We start from the raw sequence: 15,918 nt of genomic DNA on the forward strand, positions 1-15,918 counted from the left end.
ACATTTATGCTTCTTCTTTCCCTGCACCATCTAATTGATGCACACTGAAGGAATTGGCAAATTGTCAACTGCTGATGGTAAAGCCTTTGCAGATCCTGAGGTACTCCGAAGACTGACATCCTCAGTAAGTTGTGCACTGGATGAAGCTGCCGCTGCACTGACGCGGATGAGGGCGGAAAACAGTCACAGTGCAGGACAAGTAGACACGTATGTGTTTAATGACTTCTGCTGAGTATTCAATTCTGTATCTGATTTTCATTTCTAATGAAGTTACTTACTCCAAAGGTTATAGTTGAAACTCTAAACTGACCGCCTGAGTAATAATAAATGAAATGGGTTGCTAATGCAGTAATCTAGGTCCTTGCTATTCAGACATGGCACTTGGAACTAGCAGCATCAGCATAACCTGAGAACTTATTAGAAATGTAGAATTTCAGACCCCACTTGGATCTACTGAATCAGAATCTACATTTTAACGAGAAACATGGGCTGTTTGTATGCACATTAGAGTTAGAGACTCACCGATTTTGTTAGTCATTCTGCAATAAAAATTTTATTCAGATTTTCATCTTCTATTACCTCACTATTACCGAGTAAAATTTAAGATAAATACGTCTTTGGGAATCATAACATTAGTTTAAAAACTTGTTCATCTAATGCTTTATACAGTTTATTTAAAACTTAATATGACATGACAATATGACAGCTGTTTTCACATTTACTTATTGCTTTCTGGCTTGGTCCACATACATGAAAAATTAGTATGCAAATAAATATTCAAATAATTTTTTTCTTACAATATCAGCATTTTTCTTTGTATAACTAACTGTATATATTTAATACAATTCATTATCATAGGACCTTGAGTTTTTCTGTGTTGGTTTGTTTTCAGTCGCAGTCTGGCAGAAGCTTGTTCTGATGGGGATGTGAATGCTGTTCGTAAACTGCTAGATGAAGGCAGAAGTGTAAATGAACATACTGAAGAAGGAGAAAGCCTGCTGTGTTTGGCTTGTTCAGCTGGGTATTATGAATTAGCACAAGTAAGCAGAAGTAATCTTTAGTGATCAGAATTGTGGAAGATTTTGATGTTTTATTTATTTTTATCATTAATAAAAAAATCATCATTAGAGACCAGGGTCTTTCCTTTTTTGGCAGTAGGTTAAATAGAAACTGATACATAATTAATTTTTGTTCTCTGTGCATGCAACTTGTCATGGTCCATTTTTTCTGCCACTTACTCAAAAATAGTCCTAATGAATGAGAGACACATAGGGAAAAAAAGGAAAGGAAAAAAAACCACATAGAGATAATATTAATAATAGTAAATTTTAAACTTGCCATTAGAAATAATATACAACTATAATGAAAAATGTTGATTTACTTTCATTCCATCTGGATTATCCCAATTCTTTTTAGTTTTTTTTTCTGTTAGAGCAATATTGGGAAATAGCCACGTGTTTACCAATTAGTTTCTGTCTTGTGAATAGGTTTGCTGTTCTCTTGCTAGATAATCCTAAGCATAATACAATTTTTTTGACAGTAGCAGTTAAATTTTATAATTGGATGGTTATATGATTACCTACTTTACTTAGAGATAATATGTAATGGTATTATAAAATATAACATTTAACCAGTGTTTTTTTTGAGCAGTGAACACTAGCATATTTTCCCCAAAGGTGATTATTTTTATTTTTACTTGTCTCCATTCTAAAAGAGTATCTTCCCAGATTCAGTATATTACCTAGAGTACTATTAATTGTAAGAATTGACAGTTTCTCTCCATGTGCCTATGTGTTTTAAAGGTATTGCTTGCTATGCATGCTAATGTTGAAGACAGAGGGAATAAAGGAGATATAACTCCCCTAATGGCAGCATCTAGTGGAGGTTATTTAGATATTGTGAAATTGTTGCTTCTTCATGATGCAGATGTCAACTCACAGTCTGCAACAGGTATGTCGAAAGTGATGTGTTCATTTGAGGAAAATAAATTGATGTGAATAACTATAACCTGAGAGAGAAAAAAATTTGATTCCTAGGGATAGTTGGTTGTAAATATACAGAAAAATCGTAGCCATTGTTTAGAATTTCTGAGTAAAATATAGATTAATTTGTTATCTTCAGAAGTCTTTGGAATACTCTTACATTCTGTTTGATCAGGATTGACAGTTTTTCTGCTGGAGACAATTTCTTTGCCACAATGATATATAATGTTTTAAAGAGGCAAATTAATGAACTGTATCTTTCACAATTCTTTGTCTCATTTAAATAGCAACTACCTTGTATATATTAACCTGAGAGTCAAAACCTTATAGAGTTTTTTATGTCAAGTGTACAGAATGCATTTACTAATAAGGTATTTTCCTGGCAACATGAAAGCTACTCTAGTAAGGTTCTTTATTACTCTTGGTCATATGTCTTGCTGCTGCTGCTAAGTCGCTTCAGTCGTGTCCGACTCTGTGCGACCCCATAGACGGCAGCCCACCAGGCTCCACCGTCCCTAGGATTCTCCAGGCAAGAACATTGGAGTGGGTTGCCATTTCCTTCTCCAATGCATGAAAGTGAAGTCGCTCAGTCGTGTCCGACTCTTCGCGACCCCATGGACTGCAGCCTACCAGGCTCCTCCATCCATGGGATTTTCCAGGCAAGAGTACTGGAGTGGGATGCCATTGCCTTCTCCGCATATGTCTTGAGTTGCAGAAAATATACATTTAGTAATGAGATTCCTAAATCTCAAGCAAGCACATGGTTTAAAAAACAGTTTCAATAATGAAAACATATCAGTGTTCCATTAAGTGACATTTGAGTATATGTTAGCATACTTAAATAAATGTTAAATGCAACCTAATTTATTTTTAAATGACCATGACTTCTTAGAAGGGATTGTAGGTCACTTTGCTGACCATTTTGCCATAGTTGTAGTAAAATTAATATCCTTAATGTCTGAGACTGTTAAAACAGTTGAATTCTGAACAACTTTGGCTTTGAAATGATAATTTTCTTGCTGAGCCTTTAAAACAGTCTTCTTCAGTCTCATACTATTGGGTAGTTAAACCATTTCCCTACTCCCTTTAATAATAAAAGTCCTCAAAACAAATCAAGAAAGAAATAAGTGGCAGATCAAAGAATAATGACCTTTTAAATAAATTTTTATTTTGAAGGAGTTAAGCTGAGGGAGATTTATTTCTGTCTCCTTGGGTCTCATAAATGTAGGCTAAACATATATTTCAGAAAGAAAATATATCTAGAACAATGAATTGTGTTATGAATAAATGTTTAAAGATAAAGGAGAAGTAAAAGAAAATTAAGAAATGAATACACATAGAAAATGTTAAGTGTTTCTAAGTTGTGTAGTGTTGTAAGAAAAAGCAATACTTTGATACATTAGAATATTTTATTTTAAAATATATTGAAGTAATTTTTCAAGATGACAATCTTATTTTACAAGCTAAGGAAATATGAAGAGAGGTAAATTGGCTCATTTATAATAAACCTTTTAATTAGTGATAAAATTCAGATGATGCTTCTAACCAATACAATGAAAAACTTGAGATAATAATTGTAGTGGTTTATGTAAGGTAATTGAAGCAATAGAACTAGAGCAGTAGTATAATAGGAATTGTATCAGTTTTATCATAATTTTTAATTTCTTTTTGTTAGGCAACACTGCATTAACTTATGCCTGTGCTGGAGGATTTGTTGATATTGTGAAAGTGCTACTTAATGAAGGCGCAAATATAGAAGATCATAATGAAAATGGACATACCCCCTTAATGGAAGCAGCCAGTGCAGGTCATGTGGAAGTTGCAAGAGTTCTTCTAGATCATGGGGCAGGCATCAACACTCATTCTAATGAATTCAAAGAAAGTGCTCTTACACTTGCATGCTACAAAGGTACTCTATAAATGTATATATGTTTATAGAGTTTTTTCATAATAACTTTGAATATTTAAATATTTGGATACTGAGTATGAGTTAATTTTTTATTGTTTATACTTTCCCTGTGCTATAAAATTATCTAGCTTCTGAGACATTATATAGAAAGTCCATTTTAGCCTGTATTTCCTATAGTATAGTTTCATAGTATATGTTTTCTTATTATTTTAATTCAAAATTTACTCAACTAGCTGTAAAGTCAACCGGAATTCTTAGCACAGACTTAGAGGGTTTCCATTCTTTAATAACTTTTGTTTTATATGATTTTTCCAATCTTTATTTCAAAAATAATACACACTCAAATAATAATAGTCACATGATATATAAATCCTAAAAAACAGAATAGTGTAAAGAAATTTTACAATGACATATAATGTTACCATCTAAATATTTAAAAAGCATATAAACAATATTTTAGTATAGTTACTTCCAGCGTGTTTTTTAGGTATATTTATAAACAAATGTATACACACTTGAGTCTTACAACTTGGGTTTGAACTGCACAGGTTCACTACATATGGATTTTTTTCAATAAATATGTACTGTAGTACTAAACAGTTCAAAGCTGGTTGAATCCTCGGATATGGAACCATGGATACAGAGGGCCAACTGTGATGTGGATTTTTGACTGTACCCTAACCTTCCACATTGTCCACAGGTCAAAATGTATATATACATTTTAAAAACTAAATGGTCATACTCTAACACTTTTATAGTCTGCTTATCACGAACACTTCCCCATCTCAATAAGTATTTTTGTAGTACAACTTTTGATATTCTCATGGTGTTTCACTATTTTAATTAGGAGTAGATTTGGCTGCTTTTGTTACAAAACCTAAATTAATAATGATTTGAACAAAAGAGAAACTCATTCTCATTTATATAAAACAATTCTGGGAATTCTCTGACAGTCCAGTGGTTAGGACTCCATGCTTTCACTGCCGAGTGCCAAGTTCAATCCCTGGTGGGAGAGCTAGGATCCTGCAAGTGGTGTGGATTAAAAAAATTTTTTTTAAGTTACAAAAATAGGCTATCTAGAACTGAAAAGGCAGTTCCATTTTTATTAAGATATCAGCATTCTGCTCCACCCATCCTAGTGTGTGGTTTCTGTTCTCAAGGTTACCTATTATCTGTGCTCAAAGATGGTAGCTAGGGCTCCAGCAGTCCATATTCTAGGAAGGATGCAAGGGGTAAGGGCAAAATGAGGAATGCCTTCCAACGTCAGCTATCTTTAAGGAGTCTTCCTGGAAGTTCTGCCTTGTAAGTCCCTCCTACATCCCATTGGCTACACATAGCAGCAAGGGAGACAGGAAAATGTAGTCTTTTAGTCAGGCATGTTGCCACTGAGATGAAATCAGGATGAAAATGAAAGAATGGATATTGGGTAGGGAATTAGCAATCTCTGCCAAATACATCAAATGGATGCACCATAACTGCCTATTGTTGGACACTTGAATTGTTCCCAGTTTTTCACTATTATTAAAAACACTGTGATAACATCCTTGTGCAGACATCTTTGCCTAATCTCTGATTATTTCCTTAGGATAAATTCCTGGAAGTGGAATTGCTGGGTCAAAGGGTATGGACATTTTTAAGGCTTTTGATACATATTGCCAAATTGCCTTCTAGAAAGGTTGAACCAATTTACACTCCCACCAGCAGTGTTTGAGAGTGCCCTTTACCCCACCCTACACCCTCACCAACACTGGGTATTATCATTCTTTTTAATATTTGCCATTTTGATAGTAAAAAATGGTGTCTCATTTTAATTTGCATTTGTTTAGTAGGAAGGTTTAATATATTTTTCATCAGTTTAATATTCATTTTCATTTCTTTTTTTTGAATTGCCATTTCATGTCCTTCATCCATTTTTCTACTGGAGTGTTTGTCTTTTTCTTATTGACTATTAAGGCTTTTTATATACTAAATGTATCAAGAAGGTTGAAATTATTTTAAGTGGAGTTTTCTGTGCCTGCTCATTGCCACAGTGAGTTTATGGTTATTGTTTTAAAGCTTTATTTCTGAAAAATATGATCCAAACGTACTTTACTTGGCATTCTGTTTTATTTCAGTGTTTTGATTTATAGTTTATATAGATTAAATCAAAGTATAAGTATTACCATTTTATTGCTTTACCTAGCTTGAATTAATGTGCTTTGGACTAATTTGATCTTTAAAACCTAGATAAGACCTTGATGAGAGCCTGCTTACTATTTTGGATTGGCTTTGTAGAATTGTTGATTTATTGAATGCAAAATAAGTTCTCTTATAAATTTTTGTATAGACATCTGAAAGAAAAATATTTCCCATTTTAATACTTATATATTAAATTGATAGTTCTTGAGAAATATAGTTTTAAAATTTGTTTTCTTCTTTTTTTAAGGCCATTTGGACATGGTTCGCTTTCTGCTTGATGCTGGTGCAGATCAAGAGCACAAAACAGATGAGATGCACACTGCCTTAATGGAGGCTTGCATGGTAATTTTAAATTGCACTTGAGATTATATGGGACGAAAGAGTCATATGTATTTAAGCCTTTGAGAATTATTACTATTTTTTGGAAAAATTGTTATGAGATGGTGAGGAATCTGAAAATTTTGTACGTTATTAGAGGCTGAAGGGGATGTGTGCAGTGTTTAGCTTTTCATAGTAAATCTATTGATGTAGGAAATCATACGAAAGGCAGCCTTAGCTATGTTATTTCCAGCACACTCATGTACTTTTATTTTCTTTCCAGCTTTCTCATCATGGTAAAATACACATGTCATAAGTATAATTAAGAGGATTACCACTACCATACTGTTTTCTACGGCAGTATATCTTCTAGAGAAATGTCTATTCAAATCGTTTGCCCATTTTTGAATTAGCTTGTTTTCTGTTGATAAATATTAGAAGTTCTTTATATTGTCTGGATCTTAATTCCTTATCAGATATATGATAAATATTTTCTCTCATTTCATGGACTGCCCTTTTACTCTGTTCATAGTCTCCTCTGTGCACAAAAGTTGTGCTTTTGTTGGTTTGTTTTTCAGAAGTCCATCTCATCTATTTTTGTTGTTGTTTCTTGTGCCTTTGATACCATATCCAAGAAGTCATTGCCAAATCCAGTTTCATGAAGCATTAGTCCTGTATTTTCTTATAGTTTTAGCTCTTTTTTTTAGGTTTTTAATCCATTTTGAGTAAATTTATATATGATATTAGGTTAAGTGTTAAATTTCACACTTAGGCATGTGACTATCTGGTTTTCCCAGCATCAAAATTAGAAAGACTGACTTTTCCCATTTGAATCATCTTGACACTCTTATCAAAAATTATTTGACTGTACATGCAAGGTTTATTTCTAATCTCTCTGTTCTCTTTCATTGGCCTGTATGTTTGTCTTTAAGTCAGAACCACAAAGTTGTAATTATTGTAGCTTTGTTTAAGTTTTGACATCAGGAAGTATGAGTCCTCCAGCTTTGTTTTTCTTTTTCAAGTTGGTTTTGGCTATTCAGGGTTCCTTTAGATTGCATATGAACGTAATGATGAGCCTTTAATTTTTGGTTTCACTGATTTTTCTCTGTTTTTCTATTCTTTTTAAATTTTATTTATTTATTTTTGGCTGTGCTGAGTATTCATTGCTGCACACAGGCAGTGTAGTAGTTGTTTTGAAGTTCTTTTCTTCTATCTTGTATATCTGATTCAATTCTGGGTCAATTTTTATTATTTTATGTCTTGAGGTCAGTCACCTTTTCTTGCTTCTTGATTTGTCTAACTGTTTTTTATTGTAAGTCATATGCTGTAGATGATCCCTTTTCAAGGCTCTGGATTATCCTGTCCTTCTTTTAAGACTGTTAAATTCTGTTCTATCAGGTACTTAAATTACCAGTGAATCACCCTGATCCTATTGAGGCTTAATTTCAGCATCGCTTTTACTCCTAGGTCTTTAACTCTTTGGTCCTAAAGATGTTCATTCTTTGTTTAGGCTTTATTTCCTTGGGCCATGGTTTGGAAGATGCCTAAAGAGAAAAAGTTAGAGTGAATGTAGCACTTATCTCATATGCTTCCTTCTTTCAGTGATTATAACTCTAACCCTAGCTTGGTTGCTGTCCAGTGCCTCTAGTAGTTTTATCCCAGTTTTTATAGTTTGTGATAGGAGGGTAAGGCCAATCCCAGCTACTGCTCAATGGCTAAGACTGAATTCTTAGAATTAAAAAAAAATTAATATTGATATTAGGCCTTTAAGAGTGGATTATTATTATTTTATTTATTTATTTTTGGTTGCTCTGGGTCTTCAGTGCTGCACGGGCTTTTTCTCTAGTTGAGGCGAGCAGGAGCTACTCTGTAGTTGCAGTGCGTGGGCTTCTCATTGTCGTGGCTTCTCTTGTTGCAGAACATGGGCTCTAGGGCACTCTGGCTTCAGTACTTGTGGCCCCTCAGCTCTAGAGCACAAGCTCAGTAGTTGTGGCACACGGGCTTAGTTGCTCTGTGGCATGTGGGATCTTCCCAGACTATAGATCGAACCCATGTCTCCTGTACTGGCAGGTGGATTCTTTACCACTGATCCATCAAGGAAGCCAAAGAGTTGATTGTTCTTAGTACGTTGTTAGATGCCCAGGGGCCTGGGGGAGGTGGGAGGAGGAATGGGGACTTAGTGGTTAATGGGAACAGAGTTTCATTTTAGGAAATTGAAAAATTTGGGAGATGAATGATGATGAGAGTTGCATAACAATGTGAATGCATTTAGTGCTGCTGAACTGTACAGTTAAATATGGTCAAATTATTTTTGTTTAAAGAGTGGATTATTCTTTTTTAATTTTATTTTCGTATTCTTTTTTCCTTTGTTAGAAATAATACTGCACATTAATATTTAAAAAGTTCTTAGCACAATTTCACTGTTAAGGTCTGTACTCTAGGTATGTTAGCACAATATACAAAGAATCTTCAAAAATTAAATTCATACAAAACAGTTTCTTGGGAACCTAAAGAAGCTGGGTGCAATAGTAGTTCCCTGATTTGTGGACACTTATAAACCCTTATTTTCTTTTAAATTAGGTGTATATTTCAGATACCAAATAACTCAATATAGGAATTTGGTAAAAATGTGTTTTATTTTAATGTGAAGTATTTGTTCATATTAAAGCTAAAGTGATTATAACTAACTTATTTATTTAAGTATAATAAAACTCTAGATAGATACTGAAACCTAATATTTAAGGTTTCTTTCATTAGTTCTTCAGTAAAAGAGTTTCCCAACCTTATAAAACCTTATTTTTCTACTCTGTTTACTTTTCATTAGCAATATTGGGTCATTTTTTAAAATAAAGAACAACATACCAGCTCTATCTTTATTTTCCACAGGAGTTAAGACCCATAAAATTTTGAAGCAAAGAATTTGAAATTAAAGAAATGTATTTATGATGATAAAGGGGTAGAATGGGTACCTCCATGAGAATATTTTGTTAATTGCCTATCTATGCAGATAGGCTCATGGTAAAATTATTTACAAGTGAGTAATTTTTGCATCTTTGTAAAATTCTTTGCCTTATTACAACAAACTAGTGATAAGAAAAAATATAAGATAGTATCAGTCCACAGGGATTTACCTTGGTGATATAATCCCAAATGATAATGACTTCACAGAATTTGTTGTTATTTTTTCTCAGTCTTTGTTTCTTAAATAGATCTAACACAATTTCTACACTTAAACATGACACTTAAGTTTGAGGCTATAGCTATATTTGACCCTGGCTGTAGTATAAATAGTAATTATTTTATTTTGAGTTACTGATGACTATGGATTTAATACTTTTTTGAACTTCAGAGAATGTAGAAATTAAAAATTATTTGAAATTGTAACTGTATGTACCAAGTTTGATTCTTATGGAAAATTTTGGGCTTACTCTAAAGTAAGGTAAAATAATTTTAATGGACTTTTGATAAGACAGATTTCAAAACTTCTCAGATGTGTATGATAATATATATGCATCTAAGCTGCCTCTCCTTTTCTTCCCTCCTGTCTTTCCACAATCTGTTGCTTTTCTTCTCCCACTTAAAAAATATCAAAACAAAAATTCTTTTCTTCTTGTTTTACTTCTGAAAATCTGCAGGATGGACATGTAGAGGTAGCACGTTTGCTTTTGGATAGTGGTGCTCAAGTGAATATGCCTGCGGATTCATTCGAGTCGCCGTTAACTCTGGCTGCCTGTGGAGGACATGTTGAATTGGCAGCTCTGCTTATTGAAAGGGGAGCAAATCTTGAAGAAGTTAATGATGAAGGATATACTCCTTTGATGGAAGCTGCTCGGGAGGGACATGAAGAGATGGTGGCACTACTCTTAGCGCAAGGTAAAATAGTTCTACTTCTTTAATTAAAAAAATCAATTTCCTTTGAATTTTTGTGTCAGTATCACTGAAGTTTATTACAACTAAGATATTGTTTGCATTGATGATAAAATAAGTTTTCAACACCCTGGGTGGAACACCAGAAACAGAAAAAATAAGAGATAATTATCAGAAATCAGAACACTTAATTGTAAGTCTTTTGTAACTATAGTTTTATCTATTTTTATGCTTTTCCCAGGAGCAAATATAAATGCTCAGACAGAAGAAACCCAAGAAACTGCTCTGACGTTGGCTTGCTGTGGAGGTTTTTCTGAAGTTGCAGACTTCCTGATTAAGGCGGGGGCTGACATAGAACTCGGCTGTTCCACACCTCTGATGGAGGCTTCTCAGGAGGGACACCTGGAGTTGGTTAAATACTTACTGGCTGCTGGTATGTGGCTTTAATAACGCCTTTTGGAGAAAGAATTTTATATTGCTTTTCATAACTTTAACAATTAACTCTATTTTTTTCATTTCTACAAAGGTTGAAAAACAGCTCCACAATTTAACTCTCGTCTTAGGCTTTTAAATCTCCAAAAATGTCTTAAAAAAAAAAAAAAGTTTTATAAAGTAGTTAATGTTTGCTTAGTGATGGTAAGACTTCCCGTTGATCTTCTCTTTCCATTGAATGATTTGTAGTTTCTGAAGGGGAGAAATTAGCTCCTTCTACAGTCTTTCAGTAAGAGAATATAGGGATGACATAGAGGTTATAATTTGATAACCTCTATAACATTTGACAATGTCATTTCTTGACATTTCTTACTTCTCAAAAAAAAAAGAATGAATGAAAAAGTGGAAATTGTTTTTTGGCAGAAATATTTGGTCTTTATATAAAATAATTTGTGCTTTATATATTGTGAAGCAGTAGTAAGAAATCAGTGTTTTTACATATAGTTTTATATAGAGCAAGTTAAGAATATATCAAAAAATTGATATATATATATTGATCCAGGCAGATGTAAGCCTTTATATTTCCTTTGAAAGTAATTTTTTTAAATCCATGTCTAGTAAATTGTTTAAAACTTGATGTATAAGGAAATTAATGTATAAAGGGAAATGAAATATTAGCAAAACTTTATCGATCCTTTTTGGGCTTTCACTGTTAATTTGATTATAACCAGCATCAATTTTTCCTTTGAATTATTATTAAAATAATTTATTAATCCAGATCATTAATGGTTTGAATGATTGTTTAGATTTTGAACCATTGCACAAACCAACCATACAAGCTGACCTCTTCCTTGGCTCAAAAATTATTATTTGCTATAGATAGTATATGTATGTATATTATTCAGTTACTGTTCTCTCATTATTTTCTGTAATTGTCTGTGTCCTATTTAAGAGTCTTTCTTCACCAGTCTTCATTCTTCCCACATCCCTCTAAGTAGTCATGGTATTGTTAAAGGACTTTTAAAAAAAGGAATAAATAATGTTAACTAAGAAATCACTGGATATCAGACATTCTGCTCAGCTCATGTGTTCTCTCTATTAATTACCATTGGCCACTGGTCTATTAAGAAATATTACACACATCTTATAGATACAAAAACTAATGTACAATCATGTTACATAGCTTCTCTAAGCAAATCAAGCTAATAAGTGACAGGGCCAATATTCGAACTTAGAGCTCCTGACATTGTCTTTTCTATCATGTCACCATTAATTCTCACATTTAGCAACTTTTGCTAATTTGAAGTGGGTAGTTTATGAAACTGTCTCGTGGCTTGAGAATCACTTTTTATGTAATCATAAAAAGTATTCATAAAATTTTTCAGAAGAAACTAAAACTACTGCCGATATGATTTCTGAAAACTTATATTTTTTGTATTTTTTGTTTTAGCAGCTCTTTTATTTCTTAGAGTATATCTTACTGGGGATATATAGACAGACTATTATAGTTTTTAGTTGTTTGGTATAGTTTCTTTATGGCTAAAAGCATTTTTTCAAAGCATTTTTAAAGGAAAATTAGGATTCTTAAAATATATTCTGATGTTTTCATATTTAGAGTTTATGAGTTTCACCAAATTATAAAATCAAATTATCTAATATAATTTTAAAATTCACAGAATAAATGTGTAATTTTTTTTGCTTGCCAGGTGCTAATGTTCATGCTACAACAGCAACAGGAGACACAGCTTTAACCTACGCTTGTGAAAATGGACACACGGATGTTGCAGATGTTTTACTTCAAGCAGGGGCCGATTTAGTAAGAGATTTTTAATTTCACATATTTTTGTATGAATGTTAATTCCTTTATTTTTAACATTTAGAAAACACTAGTAAAGCAGATCAATAGTTCGCATGCTTTATATAAAATAACTTGAAAATCTGGCTACTTGTTCTTAGTTGTTGCATTTATTAAATGTATTTGAAAATAATTTTTAAAAGGGCATACTGTTTTTTTCTAGGTAAAACCATTTATTTCTTTCTTTCTCTCACCCCAGTCCCATTTAACATTCCTGAACCTTTTTAACTGCCCTGTATGAGTTATAATGCAATGATTTGTTTATAGAATAGAATAACCGTTCAAATCACTGAGTGATTTTCTTATGTTTTTCTAATCAGTTAGACATTTAAAATAAAACTACTGTCATCTTCCTAACAACATTATAGAGCATTTCATTCTTTTTCTATTATTTTAATATCTTCTATTTTGGCTTTTTAAAGTTTCAAATTAGATGGCAGGTTCATAAGTATAATAATCCTTACAACAATGGGAAATTGTAGAATAATATCCACTAGAAGGTTTATGCTTCTTGCTGAAATGTTTGCCTTTTGTGAGAGTATTTTAAACTGCTTTCTGAGGTTTCTTCCACAATTCCTTTATGTATTTCTTAAAAATCTATGTGAGGCACACATAGTTAATAAATGTTGTAGACAATCAACTTTACTAATTTCCCTTATATAGAGAAAACTTTCTAAGTATTGTCTTTTAATCCATTTCTTGTAACAGCAGTTCCTCCCAAAATCCCTCAGAACATTGTGGAAAATAGTTATTAACTAAAATAAGAATATAGTGTAATTATGCTATTTGTTTATCATGATTTCTACTACTACTAACTATGGTAATGATAACACTAGCATTCATTCTCATTAATGAGGTTCTGCCAGTTAGAATTTCTAAGAGGTGTAATTTTTGTGTTTGAAAATTATGACAGGTATGTTAAATAGATCTTAATCTTCTGCCTTCCTTAAGAGTTGCTTTGGGTCATCTATAAAAATTAAGAATTGAAGTATTTGATCACTTGAAATCAATAGGATAGAGCATAAAAGCTTAGATACTAGAAGCAAATTTAATATTCTTATCCTCTGAATTCTTATAAAATTCATTGTTCTTCCATTTTTCCATAGCAAAGTCACTTCCTTAATTTATTTGCTAGGAGTTCTTCTAAAAATATTAAATAGGAAAAAGAAAAATTACCTGTTAAATGCAGTATAAAGTATAGCAAAACTTACTGATTTTGACAGTTAAAAATTTGTTATGAAATATTTTTAAATGTCTTATAGTCCTCTGTAATTAGGTCAGTTGCTTGTGATTAAAGTTCCTTAGAAGAATTTCATTAAACAAGCAGATAGGTTTTCATTTGTCATATGTTTACATTCAAAATATAAGATTAAAAAATGGCTTAGATAAATATTTATCTTAAGTACAGAGCTAATGCTGTTATTCTAACATAATTGTTTTCTACTTTATAAACCATCTTTGTATTCACATTTATATGTAATTATAATTAAATTATAATTTCCAGCTGTGTGTTCTATCATAATCTTTTCCTTATTCCTACATATTCTCTATGTTTGTAACTTGTCCATAATATTCCATCAAGTTGATGAGCCATCATCATTCACTTATTATTGAACTTTTACTTTTTATATTTCACTGTTGTAAATTATTAGATCTAATAATTTCATGTGCATAACTTTTTCCTTTTTTCTACTTTTGAATTATTTCATATATAATTTTCCATTGAAAAAAAATTGTTCCTGTTTCATGCTTTTGCTGTCTGGGGAAAGATATTTCAATTTTAATGTTATTTTCCTGATTGTAAAAAGCAATTCTTGTTCTTTATAGAAAATGTGGAAAGTTTGGAAAAGTATAGTAAGTTTGATATTTAAAACCTATAAATAATTTCAGGATTTAGTATAAGCCAGAGGTGGGCAACGAACGACCTACTGAAAAACAAGAAGTGCAGGCAGATCAGTCCTTGAATCCTGAGGAAAAAATGACTGATAATTCTTGCTAACTGGACCTAAAAAGGCAGCATCTTTCTTGTCCTTCGTTCTTTTCTGTCATCTCCTAGTGTCTGTTTAGGACTGTGGATTGGAATTGGAAAAACTCTATACTCCTATTGCATGGACTTGAGTTGTTTAACATTTCTGGATCCCATAGATGTGTTCTCGATGTCTAGGTTTGGTAGTTCTTTAAGGTAAATAGTTTTTTTTGAGAATCTTCATTTTGTGGGTAACTATTTTTACCTTCAGTTTTAAATAAGAACTCACAAGTCAGTGTTTGAAACTCAATCTGGACTAACCTCATGTTTTCTTAGATTTTTAGAGCTTAACTTTTGCCACAATTCAAGGCTTTGTTATTATATGTTTTTTAAAGGAGCTTAAAAGCTGTTGTCTCTCATTCTTTAAAATATTCTATACTAGAATCAGGATGTTAATTATAGTTTTATAAAAATGTAATGCAACTATTTGAATTCCTTTTATTGTTTTCTGAGATGAAACTGGGAGTTTTTAAGGCTTTTCACTCTACTTGTTTAGGAGGTATACTTTAGAACTTAGTTTTAAAGGAAATCTAGACAGTTTTTTATTTAATGCTTTTAAAAAAATCTTCAGCCAGAACTGATGGTATACTTGAGCTTTTCAGGTGGATCCTCAAAATATGTGCATATTCTCATTTGAATCTTAGTTATTTGAGGTTTGATTTTTTTCTTGTTTTAAAAATATTTAAAATGAAAAAGTATTTATAGATATTTTTAATAAAAAAACCACTGAATATCCATCATATTTAGAAGATTATGAATTGATATGTAACTTGTCTAACTTTGTAATAATTACATAAATGTCAATAGTCCATTATTAAAAACCTTTGAATGAGATTAGTAGTCTTAAATAAGCCATTTAAAATGTTCCTTTTAGAAATCAAAAATTAAATGAAATAAAAACTGTCTGTTAATTGCAGAGTTTTTTGAAAATTCTCCCTATTAACATGCAGAATCATTTTAACTACTCAATAAGTAGAGAGCCTTGAACAAATCACCTAATCCATATCTCCCTGCTATTTGTACCTCTTGTTACCACTGTAATGGGAATCATTGTATACTGAAAGATAGTATTCCTTTATGTGCTACTTTCTCAGCACAGCATCTTTTATTGGGCCCAAATTTGTTTTTAGTATTTGATATAATGACAGGTATAATATGATGTAAATCCATTGTAAGAAAGTTTTTATTAAAAAACATTAGCATTCTGTAATATATTTAAAATCTAAAAGGAATTTTTTAAAAAAGAGAAGACACCTGCCTTTGAAAACTAATCTTGTTTCTCTGAAAAGAAATATACTATCAGTGTCCTTACAAATTTGTTACTCAATTACTTGGCAAAAAATAACTAATA

The 15,918-nt window shown here is 31.9% G+C and overlaps 1 protein-coding gene across 6 annotated transcripts in view; it reads left to right on the forward strand.

Annotated features, from left to right (window-relative positions):
• The window catches only part of ANKHD1 (ankyrin repeat and KH domain containing 1), a 105,269-nt gene that overhangs the window by 33,694 nt on the left and 55,657 nt on the right, over positions 1–15,918 (forward strand). For 5 of the 6 annotated variants that reach the window (XM_059888754.1, XM_024995216.2, XM_024995217.2 and 2 more), the window contains exons 3-10: positions 51–207; positions 893–1,040; positions 1,803–1,950; positions 3,658–3,891; positions 6,317–6,411; positions 10,023–10,260; positions 10,496–10,687; positions 12,393–12,502. In XM_059888754.1, coding sequence (XP_059744737.1) covers positions 51–207; positions 893–1,040; positions 1,803–1,950; positions 3,658–3,891; positions 6,317–6,411; positions 10,023–10,260; positions 10,496–10,687; positions 12,393–12,502 — 1,322 coding nt within the window. The remainder of the gene's footprint in view (positions 1–50; positions 208–892; positions 1,041–1,802; positions 1,951–3,657; positions 3,892–6,316; positions 6,412–10,022; positions 10,261–10,495; positions 10,688–12,392; positions 12,503–15,918) is intronic. The other variant, XM_024995219.2, reaches the window with a different exon arrangement.

Source organism: Bos taurus, chromosome 7 (genome assembly GCF_002263795.3).
Source record: "Bos taurus isolate L1 Dominette 01449 registration number 42190680 breed Hereford chromosome 7, ARS-UCD2.0, whole genome shotgun sequence".
Lineage (NCBI taxonomy): Eukaryota > Metazoa > Chordata > Mammalia > Artiodactyla > Bovidae > Bos > Bos taurus.